The sequence below is a fragment of the Bemisia tabaci genome, chromosome 8 (assembly GCF_918797505.1).
Source record: "Bemisia tabaci chromosome 8, PGI_BMITA_v3".
Taxonomy (NCBI): Eukaryota; Metazoa; Arthropoda; class Insecta; order Hemiptera; family Aleyrodidae; genus Bemisia; species Bemisia tabaci.
This window is the reverse complement of record NC_092800.1, coordinates 8,410,059-8,433,741: the sequence shown is the minus strand read 5'-3', so window position 1 is coordinate 8,433,741 and position 23,683 is coordinate 8,410,059. Positions and strand designations below refer to the sequence as shown.

General features: G+C 40.8%; 1 protein-coding gene across 1 annotated transcript in view; it reads right to left on the bottom strand.

Annotated features, from left to right (window-relative positions):
* Positions 1-5,550: 5,550 nt before the first annotated feature.
* LOC109043241 (transcription factor Sp8) overlaps positions 5,551-23,683 on the bottom strand; it is a gene marked incomplete in the record, with an annotated part of 52,051 nt that continues 33,918 nt past the window's right edge. Inside the window, 2 exon segments of the mRNA XM_072303206.1 lie at positions 5,551-9,985; positions 9,988-10,693. Of these exon segments, the coding sequence (XP_072159307.1) occupies positions 9,381-9,985; positions 9,988-10,693 (1,311 nt within the window).

Sequence of the window (23,683 nt, the reverse complement as noted above, 5' to 3'; positions counted from 1 at the left end):
AAAGGGAGACTTACTAATTGTGTCAAGTTTTGTCAATTTTGCATCTGTTTTTTCTCTGATTTCCATCATGAAAACTTCATGGCAATTTCAAAGGCGTATGCCTTAAATATCAGATCCTTATTTATATTAAATCAGTTCGGGCAGGAACGGACAGTTTTGCCCAAAAACTATTGCTTTTTGAAATTCATCAACAACGAATGAGTATATGTTATTCATTACACATTCAGCTAACAATAAGATACCGTATGGAAGGCATTTAATCACCGCATTTTACTTTTTTTTTGAAGGGGCCACAACGTAACGTGTAACAAAATATGGACTAAAAATATAGAGTTATTAAGAGATTTATTGTAGACTGCAGGGCCGGATTAAGGGGGTGGCCACATGGGCCGCGGCCCATGGCGGCAAATCTATAGGGGCGGCAAATTTTGCAATTTTTTTAAATGTAGGTAAAAAAAATCGGATTTAGAAAAAAAAAATTACAAACGAGAAAAGGCGACAAAATCTCTAATTTTCTGAGAGTATAGTAATTTCTACTTTTGTCGTCTTTCAGTGATACAAGAGGCAGCACCTTTGATTAGTCGAGTTAAGAGAGAAACCAAACACTCACTTTGGCCTGGAACGGCGCGACTTACCTGGAGAGAAATGATGACGAGGACTTGAGATGAAAAGGAGAAGCCCTCGGCGCTGCGATAGGCATGTAACACATATTAGCGCCTACAAGACTGCACGAATACTTCACGCATTGCATCAAACACACTGCGGTCATTGCGGACAGCGTGAAACGGATAGCGCCTGCAAGAATGCATGAATACCTCACGCATTGCGGCAATCACAGTGCGATCAGCGTGAGACGCATAGCTCCTACAAGACTGCGTAAATACTTCACGCATTGCGTCTAACACAGTGCGGTCTGCGAGGCGCGGCGGCGGAAGTTAAAATCATTAATCCACATTTATGTTTGTTCTTTCATAATTTGTTCGCTCATTTCTTATGAATGGAAGGCCTCGTCCACACAGAGATAGGTTTACGAAACTTAACTTTCGCGCAAAGTTCCGTGAACTTTTGCTAGACGTGTTGACAGGGCTTTCCCAAAAAATGTGTTCAACACCAGTAAACGCGTCCTATGCATTCTCCCCCGCTGGCACGTTCATTTGATGGTTCTCATTGATTTTTTTTTTTTTTTTTTTTTTTTTTTTTTTTTTATTTGCACAATAATCAAAGTTTGTACAGTATACACTTATAGACATGTTAAAATGTCTTTTAAAGCTTAGTTTAACTGTAAGGTTAACTTAACTATAATATTTTTACATTTTAACTGTAAGGTTAACTTAACTATAATATGGTTCTCATTGATGTTTCAAAACGCATGAGAAGGGGGCGGAAAAATACTAGCGGCCCATGGGCGGCAAGTAGGTAAATCCGGTCCTGGTAGACTGCTGGATTTATTTCGATTTCGGTTGGTTTGTTTTACTTCTTTGAATTTTTATGTATTTCCGCCGTTTTTTTTTTTTTTTTTTTTTTTTTTTTTTTTTTTTTTTTTTTTTTTTTTTACCGAGGAGGCTCCTCTAATCGTTTCAATTCTTATTAATGGATCGAGCGAAGAGAAACGAGACGAGTCTCATTTTAGAAAGAAATAGGATGAATAGTCCACAGGAACACATCATGTGCCCGGAAGAAATTATTTTAAACAGTGCAGACCAAAATCAATAACAGGTCCAAAAACTAGTTCATCCCGCTAATCTGAATGCCAGTCCAGCGCTTGAAGTCAGGTCCTGCAATAACAACGACAAAATTAGCACGTTCGAGTGCACGAACAAAGTAACAGAATGATACATGAGCGGGTTAAACATCTACGGGTTTCTCCAAGTACACGCATGATCCGACTGTCGCTGGCCTCAAGCTATTCCAGTGATACAGAAACCCACTTGATTCTACTAAAAGTGGAAGAAAGAGGGGAGAGGAAAAAGTGGCGGTGATTCCTAGTGGCCATTTTGAATTCGAGGCCATTTACAGAAACATTCGCACCGACGGATCCAAACCCATGAATGTGGTCCTCGTTTCGATTTCCAGAGGCGCATCTTAATTGCATCCATTTAACTCCGTTATAAATAAGCTACCACATGTAAGAATAGGGTATGAGAAAAAAATTCTGACGACTGTTAAGTCGATACGCTATTTACGCTATTTTTAAATTTGATAGACTGATGGACTCATGATAATACTATTTTTTGACCAAAAATGATATTGAGTAACTCCTTAAGCATTGCATTGTCCTGATAGTGACAGGTTGAATGTCAGATATAATAATTCGCGAAGAGAGTTCGTCTGACTAGAACATGTTTGCAAAGAAGATTGCTAAACATGTCGCGCATCAACTTCCATCAATAGAGAAATCAGGAGGTCTCGGAGCTTATAATATAGATAATTTTAATCCCCGCGCATAGTTTGTATATTCAACGAGAAGCTCTACATAAGTTACGAAGAGCTCAATAAGGGGTTGAACTAAAACAGCGGCTAAATGTGGCGTGAATGATCGATTTATCGATATTTCCGCATTTGAAGCTGTCGTAAAGAGTCTATCATTAAGGTATTCGTTGCGAACACCCTGTTTATCGACCTTTTCTCCATAGGTTTAAATGGCAGATCAATCGATTAATCGCAAAGCACGCTACGCCAGTGATGGAGCCTCTGAAAGTCCCGTCATCAGGAAATGAAAACATATCATTCTGATCAGATGCGGACTGACACACAGTGCCTTGAAACAGTGTTACTTTTCTTTGATAACATTTTCCAGGTTTCCCAATTCTTGATGATCAAAAAGGTTTAATGTGTATAGTTCCATACATCACATTCCCTGAGAATAGTTGGTTTAAAATTAGATTGAACTTACCGGACTGAAACACCAAGTGAACGCACTCCTCCAATTCATGATCAAGTCGGCCTTTGTCTATCACCGTCAAATTACTCTGAGTAGGATTTAATAAAGGTCCAGCAATATTTTCGCGTTCTGATTGCAAATTAAATTATATTGGTTGATTTATTATGAATTTTTAGCTCCTTCGAAGTAACCAAGCCACTATTTGACTCACTATTGATCGACGCACCGCCATCTATCTTAAAAGCAAAATTATTAAACTCCAACATTAAATATCACCTGAATTCAATTTGCTTGTATTTCGAAAATATGGTAAAATATTTTAGATTGAAAACATCATTAAAAAGCTGTATGTTAATTTTTTTTGTTTAAAAAAAAAGAAAAACTCAAGAGCACGCAGATCTGAATCAGTTAACTGTGCGTCTTTTGAGAAATTACGAAATCCGGAAAGAGTAATAATTTCCAATCTTTCAGCTTTAGAACATTTTATCTCATATTTTGTGAACGAATGGACTATGATTTGATGCATTCACGCCACCTTACGATTTCATCACTTTATCAAAGATATTAGACTAAAAACCTAAAATTCATAAACTCGTTTTTGCAGCAAGTGACACGTCAATGATGAATGCAGAGAATTGTGTTTCTTAAGAAAGCGACACTACCAACTTTCTGTCACATTTAATTTCATATTTTTTCAATGTGGGAAATGCATTTTTTCTTTCCAATGTAACAGTCTTTGAGAAACTAAGTTCATACTTGTCTACTTTCACCAAGGCCGCATGCTTAGTTTTATTGTATGCACTTGTGCACATTTTTATCGCTTTTGTTGTTTATCTCTGCAATTTTGGAAATAAAATTTTTCGAGTGACCAATATTGTTGAATAATATTAAAAAATTGAGAGATCAGCCATGCCGATGCGGTTAACGTTGCATACTTGATTATTGCGAAATTTCAATATTCACATCTTTTCTATAAGATGACATTAGACTTTTCAACCTGTGCACTAATTATAAGTTTCGCATGTAATTTTATTGGCAATTAAAAATGACGTGTTTTTATGTTTTTTTTATTTTTTATTTTATTTACTGAGTGGATGACTTTAGCGACTAAACGTTTTTCCTCCGATTGAAGTGAATAATGCGGTACGCATCCTTTCCTATTGTATCAGGACTACACTAGGTCCTAAATTTAAGTACAAAGCATCAGAACCTTTTTATGGATAATTTCACGGAGAACTATGTGTTTTCTTTTCGTTGTATTAAAATTATTTTAACCTAGTATTGCCTATTTTTAATTTTTTGACTCCTTTATCATTACAATGAGTGAATCCAGATAAGCAGAATGGATCACGAGGAAAGAAGAGTAGTTTTCCGTTGCAAGGAAATTGAACTCTCATGGCGTATTGAGAGATTAAGTAGATTTTTTAGGACAATATTTACTCTGAGTGTCCTTCTAAGATTACAAGTCCTTATTTCCATAAAAATACATTCTAGGTACAAGTATGACAGTTCAAAGTTATTTTAGCGGACGGATCCAAAGTTTATAATCTTAAGAATTTTCTTTGAGAAGACAGAGGCTAAAAATTTAAAACGGTAATTTTAGGAGCTCAGTACTTTGCTAATTTGACGTGAAATTAAAATGTGATCACTCAGGATATATATTCTGTCATTTGCTTGCTTTTCTGCGTATAAAAATAAATGAGATAAGTAAAATTCATAATGAACATTAATTATGCTTTTTGAGAATTACTTTCGAGCTACCTTAAAATTCAAAGAGTACACCGAGTCAAATTCAGTCGATGATTCCTGGACGAGAATTGGACTGCATTTTGCGATTTGGAACTATCAATTCTGGCCCGGTTTAAAAACAACGTATGTGCCATTAGTTTCCCTATGCACTTAAGTGTTTTTTCAGATGAGCCAGGATTTATAGTTCCAAATTGCAAAATGCAGTCCAATTGTCATTGTCGAGTTAACTAAAAATCTCATTGAAGTCAAAGGCAGTCTATGAAATAACAGGAGCGGAAAATAAAAAAATAAACGGAAATTCTCGTCTCAGATTTATCAACTGGTATTTCTACAGTGTGACCGTGACTCTGAAGACATGTAGAATCACCCTTAAGGCGAAGATGGGACAGAATTGTGTATTGTTCCTTTTGTTTTCAATAATTTCAAGTTTGACTCCAATACTGAGTAGACGGGAATAATTTGTCTTTCAATCGATTTGTCTTTCAATCGATTTGTCTTTCAATCGATTTGTCTTTCAATCAACCTCATTTACCTCTATTCAGCTTTTCAAAAATGGAGCATTGTTTTGACTAAGATGAAGGTACTGCGATAGAGGTTTTTTGACTCCTTCTTCCGTTATAAACTTGTTTTTTTTTTTTTTTTTATTTTAATCATTTTTCCATCTTCACTGTCAATGAAATAAAATGCTGTTCGATTTCTCAAGAAAACTTTCATTTTCCCTGATTAATATGTTCTCCTACAGTGAATATACAAGCATCATTTCCTGAAGGTATACTGTTTATTTTCAAATTTAATTTTATAATGAAGAGATAATTCTTTTTTTAAATGTTGGAGCCATTTGTTTTCTTTTTTGTAAACTAACGGAGTTTGAACAAGATATAGAAATCTGAGTTTGAGGACAGGGATGAATGATGAAGCAGTTATAAATTTTATGGCATTTATTTCCAAGCTAACTTTACAATAATCAATTAGTTTTTCTCAAGTTTTAAACTAACATAAATAAAGGCTACATACATTCATAATTACAATCGCTCACTGAACAATTAATCAACATATCATTTGTACAATATATAATCATGTCCATAGAATCTAAAACATGTTTAGATTATTTTACAATTTGAAATTGCTTTTTATATCTTACTTATTCAATAATTTTTACAGCATATTTACAGACTATACATTACTGAAAGGACGACAATCAAAGGATAAGTCGTGGATAGAAGTGAAGAAAGCAATTTCGTAACATCAAAAACAAAAATTAAAATGCAAAATAATCACACGATGATAAATTTGTAGAGAACTTCCAGGTTCAGACCATAACACATTGTTTAAATGATCACACACGTAATATTATAGTTGCTATTCTGAGTCTCTTTCTCTAAATTTGAGCTCGGAGGAAAGTTCCTTTTCTGCCATTAGGTAAATCACAAAAAACAACAAGACAGTGTCTAAAGGTTTCGAGCCAAATTTTCAGTGAATGATTTTAAACGGTGCCTCCTAAAGGTGTAACATTTTTTTTAGCTCTCAGAATACATTACTTACGTAAAAACAAGACCTCTTTTAGGGAGACTCATACATATGATGAGTTTAACAGAGTTTTTGATCAGGAAATTTACATAATAGTTCCGCGAAATGAGGGAATTTGCGGCACGTTTATTTGAGAAATTAATGCGTGCTTCAAACTGAAAAAGACCAGTAGCAAATGCGTGTGCTGGTATCAGCATGCAGGAATTAAAATTGCTGAAACTGTTAATTTCCAATTATCGATAGAATGGAAGCTGGCCTGAATAATAATAAACCGTTCCTAGTATGTTATTATTCCTTTGATACCCGTGAGAATGTTACTTAGGGTTATTGTCGGTGAAAATTGCACAAATTGTATTTGGTCAACTTTGATTGCATGCAAATAGTACTGCGTGCAAATAATTCGGTAATAGTTGCGGACGAGCCTGTAATCTTTTCCTCGTTCGTGCAATTAAAGGCTTTTTGTCGTGTGCCAGTGTTGCCAGACGGGCAATTTTAATGTAATATATCATATCATGGTACCAGATGTATGGAAAATTCGGTCAGGAGAAAAACTTGACAGCTTCCTCACAATTATTCAGCTAGGGCCTCTAATTGATCAGATTTTTGAGCTACGTAGTAATTGCTGGTTGAGCAAAAGAGATTCTTGGTATTAGAATTATAAAAGAAGGTAGGTACAGAGGGTATATTCTGCTCTACCTACTGAATATCATACAGGTACAGACAGAGCCATAAAGCGAAAAATTCGTTGAAGAATATTGAAATGACGCTCTTGAATTCAATTTAGGACATAAGAAACTTTGACAAAAATTTAAAACACACACTGAAAATTCTTTCTCCGTTAGTAAGTACAGCAAAAATTGACGAGATATTCGACTTTAAAGTTAACAACGTGCGTTCCGTTTCTAACATGTTTTGTTACACTGAAAACTGATCGATCTTTTTACAATACTGCTCATAATTATACGATTTGAATTTTACCTTCGCATGATCAAAAAAAGGTTAGGTTTTTATAATTTAGATTACCCACATAATTAGACTAAAACATGATTTGTGCAGAGAACAATTTGATATAATGACGTTTAAAAGAAAATCGTTAGAGAGTTTAGATGCCGGTACTTTCAGAGTGACAAAAAACTTAACTGACACTGTACAAAAAAGTCTATTTCAGTGATTTAAAACATGCACAGAAATGAAAACAGAGACACTTGATCATAGTGTGCACAAAAAAGCACAGTCAATAGACGTATGAGCTACATTTAACAACGAGATGGATTCTATTTATTTATTTTTTTTTATGATTTTTACTATGTAGTAAAAAATATAAATAAATAAAAAAGGCTGGGAATTAACTTTCTTCACTCTATGATATGGCAGGTAAAGCACCGAGTGCAAAAATAAAGAGAAATGTTTCATTGTCGTTGTCAGTGAATGAAGTGCACCAATTTTGCAAATTTGTTTGTTGAAAATCAGTCAATTTTCAGGTCATTGGGAATAAGAACAGCTGCGGAAAGATATTTACGTCGAATTGGCGTGGGAGAAATAATTCTCGATCACAGACATTCTCGACTAATCACAAAGTGGAAATATTTACAACGGAATTGAGGAGTCTGGTTCTCCCTCTCCTTACGACTTTTGCCAGTGGCGTGGCGTGCTTTGAAATATATCTATTTATCCGTCGTTTAAACCTATGGCAAAGAATCGATAAACAGGATGTTCGCAACGAGCACCTTATTTGTCGATTTTTTACCATAGCTTCCAATGGAGAAATATCGATAATCGATCGTTCACGCCTCGCCACTGACTTTTATGTCAGCCAGGCTGATTTGTCATGAAAAATTTGAGTCATTCGTTTCGCTACAGCAGATCATCGAAAGCTGTGAGATTGTTCGTTGGGAAAAATCCAGTTAGTGGAGATACAAAGTATTGAAAGGGTTTTTTTTTCACCAATTCATGTTTTATGTTGACTAACATTTTGGTGGAATGGAAACGTTTTAAATTGTGAAAGAAATTTACGAATTAATGTTTAAAAAATTAATGACTTCATTGATATATTTAAATAATTTGAAGCAATGACAATGTTGAACAGAGAACTCTCATTTATACGGTTATTTTCGTTATTAATAGCGATAATGAAACGAAACGATGTACAAAAATTCAATCAATTGTGCGTTCTTCCTGAAGAGCGCAGACAACTGATTTACTAGACAAAAGCAGTAATGAACACAGCGCAATGTGGTGCTCTCAAAAAATTGTATCGGAGCAAAGTGATAGAAAAAGTGAGCGACGGGGGAATGATGCGATCCTATTGGTTGAAATTGGTGGATGCTATAGTCTAATCGGACTGCATTTTGCAAATAGGGACTAGGTCTTTAAAGATATAACATATGTGTCATTTGTTTTCCTATGTCAATAGGTGTTTTTTTGTGTGATCAAGAGATTGTTGCTCCTAATTTTAAAATATAGTCCAATTATAAGGGGGGAAAATGATGGCCTTATCTAAAGGATATCTCAAGGGTTCCTATTGGTTAGTCTATTAATTCCTTCTATTGTTCATTGTAACCATCTCCTTCCCCCATTACTGCCCTGCTAATAAGGAAGAACGCCGTATGCTCTTTCGAGAGTTGCCAAATTCCCTTCGGTAAAGTGTTTATTTTTGAGGAAAGTTATGAATATTTTTCCTTGGAATTTTCAGGAATTTTAAGTGAAATCGTGAGCAAAATTTTCTGAAAAAACGGACCGAAAATATTCATAGTTTCACCCGGGAATTCGTGCTTTATCAAAGGAAACTTGGCAACGCTAAAGGTTCATACGGCGTTCTTCCTCAGTACAGCAGATTAGGATCGCTCCATTTTCCCGTCGTTTCCTTTGTACCTAGCTTTGTCCATAAAATTTAACAATCAGCCCACCGCGGGCTAATTGTTGAAATTGATAGACAAATCGATAGACAAAGAGGACATAGAGAGCATGGAGCAATCCTATTGGCTGAAATGGGTGGCTCCTATAGACGAAGGGAGTAAATGATGGACTAACTATAGGGTCTCTCGTGAGTTCCTGTTAGTTAATCTATCACCTACCTCCTTTGTCAGTTTCAACCACCCGTTTCCACCAATAGGATCCCTCAATATCCCTTTTGTCTTCTTTGTCCATCGCTTTGTCTATCAATTTCAACAATGAGCCCACTGGAACAACTCAGTAGGATCTACTGACATGAAGGGTTCACGATTTAACGAAATGACAAAATCAGCCGTGGCTGACCGGAAGACCCCGGCGGGGGTCTGGCGGGGCGAAAGACTTGGGTCATCCTGGGGCCTGGCCCGGGGCGGGGGGGCGACTGGGGGCTCACGTGGCGCGGCCGCCGCCCCACCCGTCTCAGAGGAGCCCCGGCTTGACGTCCATGGCGTCGCCGGAGAGGGGAGTTGACCTGCCCGCCGTCAGGCTGGCTGTTCTCCTCGGAATCCGAACATGACTCGGAACTTCCCTTCTTGCTCCCGTTGCCGTTGTGGGTCTTCACGTGTTTCGCGAGGTGGTCGGAGCGCATGAAGCGCTTGTTGCACACCGGGCACGCGAACCTTTTCTCCCCGGTGTGGGTCCTGAGGTGTCTTTGAAGTTCGTCGGACCGCGTGAACCTCTTCCCGCAAAACAACCAGTTACAAACGAACGGGCGCTCTCCGGTGTGCCACCTCAGGTGGGCCTTCAGGTGGGAGGTCTTCCCGTAGACCTTCCCGCAGCCCGGGATATGGCAACTGTGAATGTTCTTCTTGCGCAGGTGCACGCCCGCCGGGCCCAGCCGCTCGGCCTCCTGGCAGTTGGGGCAGTCGCACGTGGCCCGCCGGTGTATCTCCGTTGAGATCGCGGGGAGGGCGCCTGGGGCGACGAGACGCCGGAGACAGAGGCGGGGCTCGTGGCGGCGTGGCCGAGGCCGAAGGAGCCCTGGCCGGGGAGCATGGACTTGTAGGTGTCCTGCAGGAGGTGCTGCCCGGAGGACAGGAGGTGGGCCGTGTTGGAGGCGGCGAGGCTGTGGCTGAGCGAGGAGTAGTCCGGCTGGTAGTTGGCCATCTGGGCGTGGCCGACGTCGAGCCACCCGCTGGCGGCGTTGTGGACGTCCCACCAGCCGGCGTTGACCTCTGGTTTGATGGAGCCGTGGTTGAAGGCCCATGACTCGTAGGGGTGCCGGCCGTAGACGGAGCCGAGGGCGGCGTGGGAGTCGACCTTGCCGAGGAGGGGGGATTGGTGGGGTGAGTCCTGGGCTTGGGCCGAGCCGGGGAAGTAGATGTCGCTGCCGTAGGAGGCGGGGGTCGTGCAGCTCGAGGTGGCCGGTCGACTGGAGTAGACGGAGCTGGCCGGCGTGGAGGTCGCCGAAGAGCGCTGCGGCAGGCCTGAGGAGGGGGTCGGGCTCCCGCCCTGGGGGGACTTCTTCCACGGGTGGAAGCCTTTCCCTACGACGGCGTCCGCCAGAGGGGGTGGCGACTTAGATGAGAGCTTGTTGCACTGGGCGGCGAGCATCGCGAGAGGAGTTCCACGGAGACCTGGGTGTTCCTGAAACACACAAAAAAAAATGCTGAGGTTAGTTTTCGAATATTTGTATCAACTCAAGGCAATGAAACAGCTGAAAGAATCAGAACCACGTGGAGAAATAGTTAACGTGAGGTTAGTTTATATTTGTATCAACTCAAGGCAATGAAACAGCTGAAAGAATCAGAACCACGTGGAGAAAATTTGACAAATAGACATTCGCACATAGTAAAGTGGCAATGGCAGGCAATTTTACCTGCGGGAGAGTAACACATGACTCCGGGAAACGATTCTCGTTTTGCTCCCTTAGCGGTTGTGGTGTTAAATCTTGAAGAATGAGCCCAGTTAATTCAACCATGAGCGGATTGATGGTCAAACTCTGTCCAATACTCCGTTACACAGTCAAAAATTACCCGGATGATTTCAAGTTATAGTGATTTGCACTCGTGAAAATACACAGAGGCACGAGCGTGGTAAAGTTATTCTCGGCAGAAACGATTCGAGCTTTCCTCCGAGTCCACGCGTTCATAGCAACAAAGCACGATACAAGTGTTTCAACTCCTGCGTAGTTAAAATTGCATATGTATAGAATTGAAGGCGAAATCAGTTTTCGCTTTGATTTCCGCTGATGATTTATTTTAACTACTGAGAAAACCTCAAAGAATGGATCTGCATGATACCTAATATAAAAAAGTAAGATTTCAAAATTTCCTTCCTTTGGAGAACTATAGTACGTCAATGTGTACGGACAACATTAGAATAACTTAAATGCTATCTGAACACACGAGTACCGCCAAATGAAAGGAAAACATTGAATTCTATAGTTATTAATCAAATTTTGTTCAAGTGTTTCGTTATAGAATTCAATGATTACCGTATAGGATCCCATGCGAAACTAAAGGAGCGATTTTCCACAGGAAAAGCGCCATGAAGGATAGAATTGACACAATTTTTACTGCTCAGTGTCATTTCCTTGTAACAATCTTCCCTAAAAACAGTTAAGGCTTTATTCAGGTTCTCTGGAGAGACTGAGGACTTTTAAGGGGAATTGACTTGTTTGAAAAAGCAATGCCACAGGCTACACGGCATAGGCTCAAACGGACCCTAAAATCTTAATCACCTCAGCCCTGGTCTCTAAAATTGGTGCCCAGGGATGGAACGGAGGCCATTAAACCTCGCGAGTGGCCAGACGTTATCAACATACGCACAGTGGGTGCAACTCTAATGGTTGGAATCAAATAGGAGAGATGGAACGCGTAAGAAAATTGTTTGTATGGGGTTGTAGGAAGAGATCCGTCAGTTTGCTGTAAATAAAGATGAACAATATTATCTATGAGCCCGAAAATATGTAATTCACGGAATAAGGAAAATAAATAGAAAAAATCAGGTTCACTGCAAACGATTACTTTTGATAATTATAAACAAGAGAAATTTAAACAAACCCTCTTATGTTGATATTGGTTCGATTTGCGTTGAAATCAGCACAGAAAAGAAAAAATGACCGAAGGCGCGGGTGACATTTTATCCCACTTCATAAAATTAACCGAATTTTTAGTGTTAGTTTTTTCCTTCAGAGCAGAGTTCTATTCGAAAGGAGCGTTTTACTGAACTTTGTGGTTTTAAAAATCGATTTTTAAAAGTTTCAATGTTCTGGAACTAGATTGCAGGTCAAATCACCCAATTTTAGAGGATTGTAGCTATATGATTTTTATCTGTATACTTCATTAAGCACCCTTTTTTGTGGAAATAGACAGCACATACAGGGAAGGCGCCATCTGAATTCGAATTATAGAGGGGCAAATTGACGGATTTACGCCAAAAGATCTTTCGGTCAAAGGTCTCTTTTAGGCACCCAGATACATAAACAGTTGACTTCGAATTGTAGAGGGAATGTACCGTCTTATTTCGAATTATAGAGGGAAGGTCATATTTATTTCCCACGCTTCGAATTACAGAGAGAATTTTCGTCGCAATTTCGAATTATAGAGGGCCGCGCTAGCTAAAAAATTTCGAAATAACGAGGGGAGAAAAATACATTGATTTTCTTCGAATTATCGAGAGATTTTCAAGGGAAACAGACTTTTCTTCGAATTAACGAGGTTTTCGAATTATCGAGGTTCGAATTATCGAGAGTCCACTGTATGAAGTTTTTGATTCTTAACGGAAATCAAAACTAGATCATAGCACCCCTGACGATCTCACCATCAGTCGGGAAAGATGCACCTCAGGTGGTCGCCACCGCAAGCTTCCTTTCCGTGAAATCATATTCCCAAAATCGGGTTTCTAGACCGCAACCCTCAAGAGCCCGGGTTTTGGCCGTTGAACCTGGAACTTTCGCCCACTTTGGGGCTCCCGCGGAAGCGGCGAGCAGATCGGGCGGGCAGACTGTTATTGGTGGATAAAAGAGTATCGCGACGGGGCGGGCGCGGGGAAACGTGGGGTGGTTTTTCGACCACACCCCTTGGGCCCCCTCCCCCCGCGATGCGCCCTCCCCCTGCCCGCCCCCACCCCTCGGCACGCGCGCCGACCGGAAACCGAGATAGCTTTTCGAGCATGGAACCAGGACCGGAAACATCACCCGAGCGCGGGCGCACTTTCGATAGGCGCTGTTGCCGAATCGTGCAATAAAGGTCGTATTTTTATGGTAGTTCCGTTAAAAGCGCCTTTTCTTAGGGAGGCTCCAAGGGGTTTATATTGTGACTGACAGAGGTTAAAGGCCGTTCTCAACGCAGTATTATTTAATGAACAATTTTTGAGGGAAATTTACCTAATCTACGTCACTTCGAAAAACCCCAAAACCCTCCCTTAAATGGACGGAGTTAAATAGAAAGGAACCAAGCCACATCGGGATCAAATCGAGAAAAAGAGGCTTAAAGTTTGGCTCCTGCATAACACTCAATGTAAAAGATAAACTTCAAGTTCAATTTCTGCAAAATTTGCTCCAACAAAAACTTTGAATTTTTGGTGATGGATATAGTAGAGCAGTGGTTGAGTTCAAAACCACTCATAACTCAATTTTTTCCAAAATGTGGGTTGGTTCCTTTTTGCTTATCTCAGTCCAAATAACATGAATTAGGGCTGAATTCATAGTCGTTCCTTTAACATTTCCTTTTTTTAAGGAAGGTTCCATTAGGTTTACATCACGACCGAGGGATATTTCAGGCGGTCCTTAGTATAATATCGCAAAAAGGATAATTTCAACGGTATAACTTACAAAGTACATCTACGGGACGGATAAGAATGATTTGCCCGGTGAAAAATAAATGCAAACTACAGAGGAAAATAAGCTGTTATTTTGAGAAATTTCAAAGTAGGCACGAACCTACCTACAAATTTGCAAATTTGTATTTTGTATTTTTCCGGAGCACATATCATTGTAATCCCTTCCAAGGGTCCACTTTCAAGTCATACTGCTGATTTTTACTTGCGGTTCGTAGAAAATTCCCTTTTTATGGTACTGTGTAATAGACCTCTTTAAACCCCCTTAATCAAAATTTAAACCTTTTGGATTTTAGGGGGAGAGCTGCCTAGAGAGAGCCTGTGAACACTTCCGGTCCTAATTCATGTTTTTTAAGGGTGGGATTTGAGGTTTTTGAGGCGACGTGGCAAGCGCGCACCTTTTTCGGTTATCAAAACGGATCCATCGTCCTCGTTTTCGAGTGGTGATGAGCGTTCCTTTCTGAGGTTTCCATGTGAAAGTTGTGGTTGAAAGGGACGGCTGACAGGCCGTGTATTCGGTGGCAGGAACAACGTAAACAATTACGAGGACGTGGGAGGAATCTCAAATGGTTTTCAACCTGCTAGTTTCGTTCCTTTTGGATCACTCGAAAAATGGCTGAGGTTCCATTTTCGAAAATATCCGACAGATGGATTGGTTGCGTTACTCATCGGAATTTGTTTTGAAGGTTGAAATGAGTACCTGAATAGCACCGTCCAAACGCTAAAATTTTGCGTCTTTCATTATCGGAGGTATCCAATCTGACACAGAAAATGACCACAAAATAAACAGGAATATTCGTAAGAAAAATCATCCCTTAAAGTAACACCCTCCTTCCAACACATTGCTATAATATTGTGAAAAACTTGCAAGTTTTGATCAAAAAATGCAACATTTTCCAGATTTTCGGCAATTTTATGCCAAGGCTTTGTAGGTTCATTGAATTAAGGAGGTAGGCAATATGCATCAACTAGAGATTTCAACTTAACGCCTACTCATTCCAATTAATTACGATAATATTGCGATAAATCTGTATAATTTCACCCTTTCAAATAAGAAGATAGGCAATCCGCACACCTTGTCTCAAAATTGAAATAATTTGACAATATTTCTGCAACTTATAGCGATCTCTACTCCTGAGGGAATCGTATTCTCGCCATGACCGAACGGCACATTGAAGACTCACTTGATTTTGGTTCCAATATCTGGGTCAATTAATCCGTTCAAACAGCATTTCCTTCTCGAAACTCGAAAGCCTGAAGCTCAGCATAGCTCACTGCTCGACGGAGCAAACCAAACACGAAAAAGTGTGTTAGGCTAACGGCCGGGGAGAAAACCGCCGTGCTAAGGAAGAACACCGTATGAACCCTCAGGCGTTGCCAACTTTCCCTTGATAAAACACGAATTTCCTGGTGAACTTGTGAATATTTTCCTTCCAATATTTCAGATAATTTCATGCTAAATTTCACCTAAATTTCTTGAAAATTTCAAGATAAAATCTTCAAAACGTTCTTCACAAATACAAATTTTATCGAAGGAAATTTGGCAACTCTCAAATGTGCATACGGCGTTCTTCCTTAGGACGGCAGAGTAGCAGAGGCGCCGGGCGAGGCTACCCAGTGCCCACCGTGTAGGGTATGTGCCTTGGGTCAAACGTCCGACTGACCTCAACGCGGCGCTGCACGGATCCGTAACATGCGTGACGTAATAATTTATAAACATAAATTTTAATTAATTTTGTCGGGGAGAGCTTTGAAACAGCGCGGCGGCCTTGCCCCCGGTGGAACAGAAACAAGCTCCGCGCTTGGTTACGGTTAGCAGTGTTTGTCCAGCGGAGGGAAAAAAAATAGTTTATAGGAACGAAAAATAAAATAATGAAAAAATAATAATTTAAACTACCGACGAGATGAAGGGAGCAATTCCACGTTAATTAACTGCTTGAATTGTGGACGGAGCGGGTCCGGTGAGAAATCCTCTTAACTCTTTTTTACGCTGAGGTTCCGTAAGGACGTGGAAGGTTTATTACGTGACTTTAGCACCTAGCTTCTAGATATTTTTTTTCGCACGCGGCTCAGGAAAAAAGAGCGATGGGAGTGCGAGGCTTTGATGTTGCTCCACAATTAATATTTTGTGCGATTTGAAAGATTGGATTCGGCTTCAAAAGCAGCAAAGTCAATTAAACACAGAATTACTGAGACTGTGCTGCGCTTCTTTTATCTAAGTTAGAGGGTCTGTGTATATATAAGGTTGTGTATTTTTGACTCTAATTTTAATTTTTGGAATTTCTTGGGCTTGTTTTCCTCCACTTTGTTACGTACAGTTCGGGCCACTTCTTAGTGTTTTTTTTTTTTTTTTTTCATTTGTGTACATATTATGATGGTTTTAGGCATCAATTTTTACAAAATTATAGGCAAGTAGATGCAGAATTTTTTTTAGAATAGAATGCACATATTTTATAGTAAATTCAATCGACACCATTTCCACAATCACAGCAGGACTCTTGATTGATAAAGCCGGGTTTGGAACGAGCCTCCTCAATTTCGGAGACACAATCCATTTTTGACGTTGAGGTGTATATGTGAGAGCGGATTTTAATCAAAATTTATTTTGACAAGTCTTAAATCTTTAATCATTAAGTCTTTAATCTTTAATCTGAGCCTTCTTTAACAATATTTAATTGTTTTTCTGTGTGGACAAGCGAAAGCGACTGAAAACTGATTTGACTTGTTGTCGGACCAATTTTAAAGCATACGAATAGTTCTAATTCGTCGTTCTTTTGAGAAAAAAAACGTACTGCTAAAAATCCACTTTCAAATTTTATTTTTACTTAGAAACTATAATTTAACATTTTTAACCGTGAAGTTCACTAATTTTTCTGTGCCTAACATGCAAAGCTTAGCACATTTCTTTACAGATACTGGCACAGTCACTCTAGTAAAAAAGAACGTACTGCTAAAAATCCACTTTCAAATTATATTTTTACCGAGAGACTATAATTGAACATTTTTAACCGTGAAGTTCACTAAGTTTTCTGTTCCTAACATGCAAAGCACATTTCTTTACAGATACTGGCACAGTCGCACTCTAGTGAAAATTGAATTGCTTGAAGATCCCTCCTAGAGGATCAGTATTGCCTCGAAAGAAAATTCATTAGATTTGTCGATCAGTGAGCAGAGATTTCACAAAAGTCTCCATGCAAAACAAAGGCCACGGATGTCACGCGCGCTGTAAAATATGTCGATTGGTCTCCCGATCATCGCATATCGATTGAATCATCATCAAAGGTCAGCCAGATGGAATTGCACTGTCGAGCAGCTCCCTATTGGTTCGGCACGATTCGTATGGCTTTCGGCCAATCGCGAAGCGTTCGCCGCTCCTTACGGATGCTCCTCAGGTTGGCAAGGTCAAGTACCAATCAACGCGCGACTGCAATCAGTCTGTTTGATCAGGAGATTCTGATTGTGAATCGTTTTTCTTCGATATTCTGCTTACTACTGGATTGTGCGCGCGATGATCCTGTGACATTATCCCATCGGCCGGCTACTAACGGTGGCTGATCAAATGCTACTACACAGAGTTGTGAAGTTCCACGATGGAAACAAGAAAAAAAAAATAAATGAAAAAAAAAGATTGGTTTTCTGGACCAACGGGACGACCGGCTTTGATTAATTCATTCATGTCCATAGGACAGTTTGGGAGGCTTCCTCCATTAGGGTCTCAACTTTGATAGCTTTTGTTGAGCTTTAAAGTTTGTTTCAGAGAAAAACAGTGGCACCATCGTGTTCCTCGTAAAATTTTACGCGAGAAAAAAGCACTTAAATCGCTGATCTCCGAAAAATGCAAGAGTTCATTTGGATTCCTCTCTCCAATTAGGAACTACAACTTCTGGCTCAGTTTAGAAACACCGTTTGTACCATTATTGTCCCTATGCACATACGTTTTTCACATTCGTTTACGAATGCGCCAGAAATTGTAGTTCTCAATTGCAAAATGAAATTCAATCATGCGTCGGGATCAGTGTTCGAAACTCACAGGCACCAACGCGCCAAATGCACCTAAAAAATCAGCCATGGCGCCTAAAAAATGAAGGTTCTGCGCCAACGTGGCCCCTAAAAATTGCCCCCTAAAAATCTGAATTTTCATATCAGGTGATTATTCGAAATTTTCAGCACTACAAGTGAAAGCTTCTTCTATTCTTCACGATTTCATCCTTTGTGCTTTTTGTCTTCCCCAAGTTACAGCTACTTACTAGTTCTGTTACGAAAACATCTTGCATCTAACTTTTCACTAAATGCGCCGTTATATATAGGCACAAAGTCAATTTTGGCCCCTAAAAATCTTCAATGGCGCCTAAAAATGTGGCTTGATGCGCCACTTGGCTCCTTAAACTCAAAGGTGAGTTTCGAACACTGGTCGGGATCCAAGTTTTCCGGGAAGACAAGGACCAAGAACCGGACCGACATCTCCAAGGAACGTTATGCAAACTTTTCTCCGGAACGTTCCTGATATAGGTGAATACTTTGTATACAAGTTCGCGTACATGTGAATCTTCATCAAAGTTCCCGGGAACCGTGTCACTTGGATCCCGAATCTTCCTTTGATCCCTGTTAATTTTTGATCCGCGCCGCGTTCCCGAACCCCAGCCGCAGAGCAGGAGCGGTGGCCGTCGGCTGGTGGCTGAACCAGATTAAGAGGGACATTCGAGTCCGCCCCGTTTCTAATTTACGACGGTCCGGCCCCGGTCCGCGTCCCGCGTTCCCCGTCCCGCGTTCCCCGTCCGAGCGGACCGCGGAACCCGGACCGCGTCTTCCCTTTTTCGCTCCGCTCGTCCCGTCTCGTCTTGTGCAAGGTAGTCCCAAGTCCCCCGGCTAATTACTCCCGGAATAGGATCCCGATGTTGGTTTTTTCCCGGCTTCTCTTTACCGCCGAGAAAAATGACTGTCTGGGTCTCTAACCAACTTGTCACTTTTGTTTTCGGTTCTTTGTTTTCCCCCGTGTTAACTTTATTACGTCATGATTTACGGCCGCCTGTCCGAGGCCGCGACCGAGGCCTCGGAGAATCGTTTAAAAACAAATTGACGTATTATTTTGATGCACTTTTCCCGCCGGTCGCCGCGGCCCGAATTAACTCCTGACCTTTTAATTATCATTTTTACGCCACGTCGGTCGGTCGGGTTGCCGAATGGCGAGATGTCGTTCCCGCCTCATCGGTGAAATTCGTGGGTTTTCGGACCGAATCGGCGTCAGTGTCCGGTTTCTATCGTCGCCGCAGTTCTGCTCAATTTATATTTTGTTCGGATGAGATTTAACCCCATTCTCCCATCACAAACGTCAGCGCGATGTTCTCGCCTCTGGTTGATTTTTACTCATCACCGAGTGGGATTGATCAAATGAGGAGTGAGATTAAAACTGAAATGAATTGCTGAAAGTCAAGGTCACTGAAAGAAAAGAGGTAAAGTTTGCTTTAGCGAATTTAAGTTGATGCTGTTTACCAAAAAAATTGGTTCTCTACACTGAGGAGTTGTTATTAAGCCGGTACCATAATATCGTAGTGGAATTCATACGAGTTTTCTGGGTGTTTACACATAATTAGGAAAAGCAATCAACATTTTGTGTTATTATTGGAACTAATAAAGTGACCGAATATGCGGTTAATACGTTATACTAAACCTGAAATTTTATGTGAATAATTTTGTGTGAAGGGTCATCAAAGGGATTAAAAATAACCTCAAACACACCCAGATTTCGAGGGTCGAAAAAACCGGCCGGATTTCGGCCATTTTCGCACGAGCCTCTTTAGCGTGATGTAATTTATGAATGATCTCTCTTAGGAGCCGTGTGGCGCCAACTGAGATTGGTTAATCGATCCAGCCAACCGTAGACAATTCAAAGTAGCAAGCAGTAGCGAGGCATGAACGATCGATTATCGATTTTCCCCAATTTGAAGCTGCGGTAAAGAATCGATAATCGAGGTCTTCGTTGCGAACACCCTGTTTATCGATCCTTTTTCATGGGTTCAAACAACAGATCAATCGATATATCGCAAAGCACGCCACACCACCGGTAGCATGACCTACACGACCGAAAATCAGCATCTCGTGCGGAAGCAGGGTAAATCCGCCAAAATGCTATCCATTCGCCCAGGGCTCCGAAACCAGCTCACCTCAAAATGACTCAATCCCGACTTGAAAATTCTGTGGCGCCCCCTGGCGGTGGGGCGCGACCTTGAGGGTCGGGGCCGCGGGGCGATCGAGGGATCGTGGGAAATATCGAGAGCGATAATCGAAAAACCACGAAAAAAGACAAACGGAGCAAATTGCCGGCCGCGGCGGCGAGGCCCACCACAAACACTTAAAGTTTCGTGCGCGAGTACGAGTTCGAGCGGTCGGGGTTCGGGGGGGGGGGGGGGGGGCGCCCCGAAACGGGGCGCGAAGTGTCTTGGGAGAGTCACGCAACGCGAGTGTCCGTGATTTTTTTTACCTCTTCTTTACCTTCCCTCCTGTCTGTGCCGGCGTTGCCTCGGTTTATCCGTTCTGAAGGAATTTTCCGGACCGCTACGATGCCCAAACCCCAAACTGAGGAAACATTCTGTTCAGTGTGCTGGTTACACGCTCAAATTCCCATCAATTTCCGATCAAATGGTGACTGGTGCGCCCATCTACCATCAAATTTCTGCGGCCTGCAAAAATTTGATGGTAGATGATGGAACTGTGGGGCTCATCCTTAATGTGATTTCCACACAACCGTGCTTTTTTCAATCAACACGCTGTTTTAATTAATTTTACTCATCAATCCAGATAACTCTCGACCGCCATCTTGGTCATCATTTTGATCGGAATTTGACGGAAATTTGAACGTGTAACCAGGCCACACGGGCGCCATTTGGACACCTCGAAGGGGGGGGGGCGAAAGGGGTGTCCGAAAGCCTCCCCCAAAAATTCTCTCCCAAATTCCCATTTTTAAGCACCAAAAAGTTGCCAAAGCATAAAAAGTTGAACTTCCTTTCCGCTACGAGAATCCACGAAATGTCAAACACGTATTTCTCGAAATAGCAAAAACTGCCTTCATGCGCCTGGTCCTGTAGGCCCCTTATTTGATGGTTTATGAGTGAACTGGAACTGTTTTTTTAAGATCGTAAAAATAGGAAATTACCTCGGTTAAGATGGCAACGTAGCCGATTACGAAGTCGTGAGGACCAAAATAAGTCCCTAACCTGGGTTCCTCCGATGTCCAGACCAGACCCCCCCCCCCCCATCCCCCAATCATAATCACCCTAAGGCCGAGGGCACAATCAGAATGGCCTCGATTTTAAGGAGCCGGGCACCATGATACCCTCACCGGATCATGAAAAGTGACCGCAGTAATTATGAAACCGATCGGATCATGCATGTTCACTTTTAATTTTATTCTCGTTCGGCCCGGCCTGAACACGACTTTCCTTGGATGTAGAAACGGACTTGTCTGTTTGATCCGATTTTTAATTGCAGCACGGATCAATTAAAGCCGCAATTGATGAAAAGACAGTGGAGTATAGTCACGGCAGAGGATTATTCAACAATACAAAAGTAATTGATACCTACTTACAAAAGAGACTTTAAATCTCCTCCTACTCCTGCATTGAGAATATTCAAATTTTGGTTCTTTTTGTTTGAGCGTGAAAGTATGGGGGTGTGATCATTACATGAAGGTAGAGAATAAACTCTCAAGTTAGAAACGTTCTCTCTGTGGTCATCCAGGTTAATGAAAGAGAAGAAAAAGGAAGTGTTGCGTGATCATGTCCATTGTCCATACATCTGTTTCTACCGCTTATTGAATTCCGAAGGTTAAAAACTTATTGAATGGACAACTAAAAGAATTGAAAGTCCAGCACCTTTTTAGACTTTTTCACAGTGTCATTCGTGGTTTCAAGGGGCGACAAACAACCTCGAGCAAAAGTTGAACAGCTTATAAAGCTGCGACAAACGAAAATGAACCAATTTTGGCAATTTCAAAAAGTTAAGGTTGACAATATTAACAATGATACTCTTTTATTACAATAATTATATCTCTCTTGACTGTCGTTCATATGTAATTTTTTAAAATTCTCGAAACAAAAAAATCGTCACGAAACGTCGAAGGAGTATTAGGAGCGAATAATTTGTGTAAGCGATGTGCTCTTATTGCTCAGATGTTGGATACCACTATTGCTGCTCGAAGGAGCCCGTTTTGCCTACCTGATCAATTGAAGGAGAATCAATTTGCATGCATGCGCTGCCAATCGCAAGCCCTTATTTCCCTCTGGGACTGCCCTTAGCAAATTTTTCCACTTTAAATGTTGTCTCGCAATATAAATGAAATGATCTTTTGAATCACACGACGTAGTCCTGCACATGTCGGAAAGTCAATTAAAATTTAATTTTGGAGTTTCCGTTGTTTGATACACTGGGAAAAAAAAAACACATTGGATCTAGAGTCCAGACTCTTAAAAACAGCGACAAGAAAAAATACTCTTGATTCAATCGGATTTTTGCTTAAATCAAGAACTAAGCCTCTTAATTTGAGTGGATTTCCTTTTGATTTAAGCAAAAGTCTGATTGAATCAAGAGTATTTTTTCTTGTCAATATTTTCAAGAGTCTGGACTCTAGATCTAATGTGGTTTTTTTCCAGTGTATTATTCTGCTTTTTCCTGATAACATCGAATTTCCTGATATTTTCCGTGTTTTCCGGTTTTTACTAGAGGCATCTCTTGACAGCTTCATGTGCTAATCTTCTCGATTCGCACATATATGTAAGAAGCGTGTAAATGATAAAAACCCCAATTTGGGAAGAACCTGCGGAGAAAAGCAGGAAACCTTACTACGTCCACGGCTGGTCAGAGTCGAGTCCATCCAAAGTCTCGAGACGAACGGAAACGTAGAGAGCGATGTGGGATTGATAATAATGAGACATACGCGTATTCGGTTGACTCCTTCAATGGCGTCGTAATTACTTTAATTACACGAACAGCGGGCGCGGCGCGGCCTGGCGGTTTCGACTTGAAAATTCCGGGAGCAATCCCGAGGCTCAGAAGACACTTCCAAGGTTGAGGCCGACACCGCGTGGATACCACTATGACGTTTCCGATTGGGTAAGAAAGATCTCCGAAGAAAGAAATAGACGTCGTAATATCACTCTATGGAAACTCAACTTAAGGTGACGTAAAGAGATTGCGCCAAACAATCAGTGTTAATAATAAAATAATAGGTTTGATTGGAACAACACCATTTTAATTTTCCCTATTTCTCTATAAAAACCACCCGTTTAAACCAATACGCTCGCTGCATTCACTCTTTGTCTTCTTTGTCTGTCGTTTTGTCTATCAATTTCAACAATCACCCCGCTGCCCTACATTTTGTTCCTTCCGTTTGTAGTTATATCTTATCTCCTTAATTTATTCCTGGAGCTTTTATTTGCATTTAAGATGGCAAATCTAAAGTTCTGGAAGTCTGCATGCGAGTATACTCAAGTAAAAACAAGAAGAAGAAAAAAACATTCGCCTCTCTGCAAACTTGTAGGATTAATCATCGCTATCGGTCCAAATGAATGGCTGCACCGAGCTCGTAGTTTAAAACCGCGAGAGCACGAAAGGCTACTCAATCTTTGAGGCGTAAATTCAAGGCTATCTCACGACACTCTAAATTTCTTTCATAAGCCTCGTATCAATTAATTTAGCTCGACTTTATTAATAACACGAATCGATGCACGCTGCAACGAGCCCAATGGCGTGGCGTGAATTGCGATATATCGATTGTTATGTCATTTAAGCCTATGGTAAAGA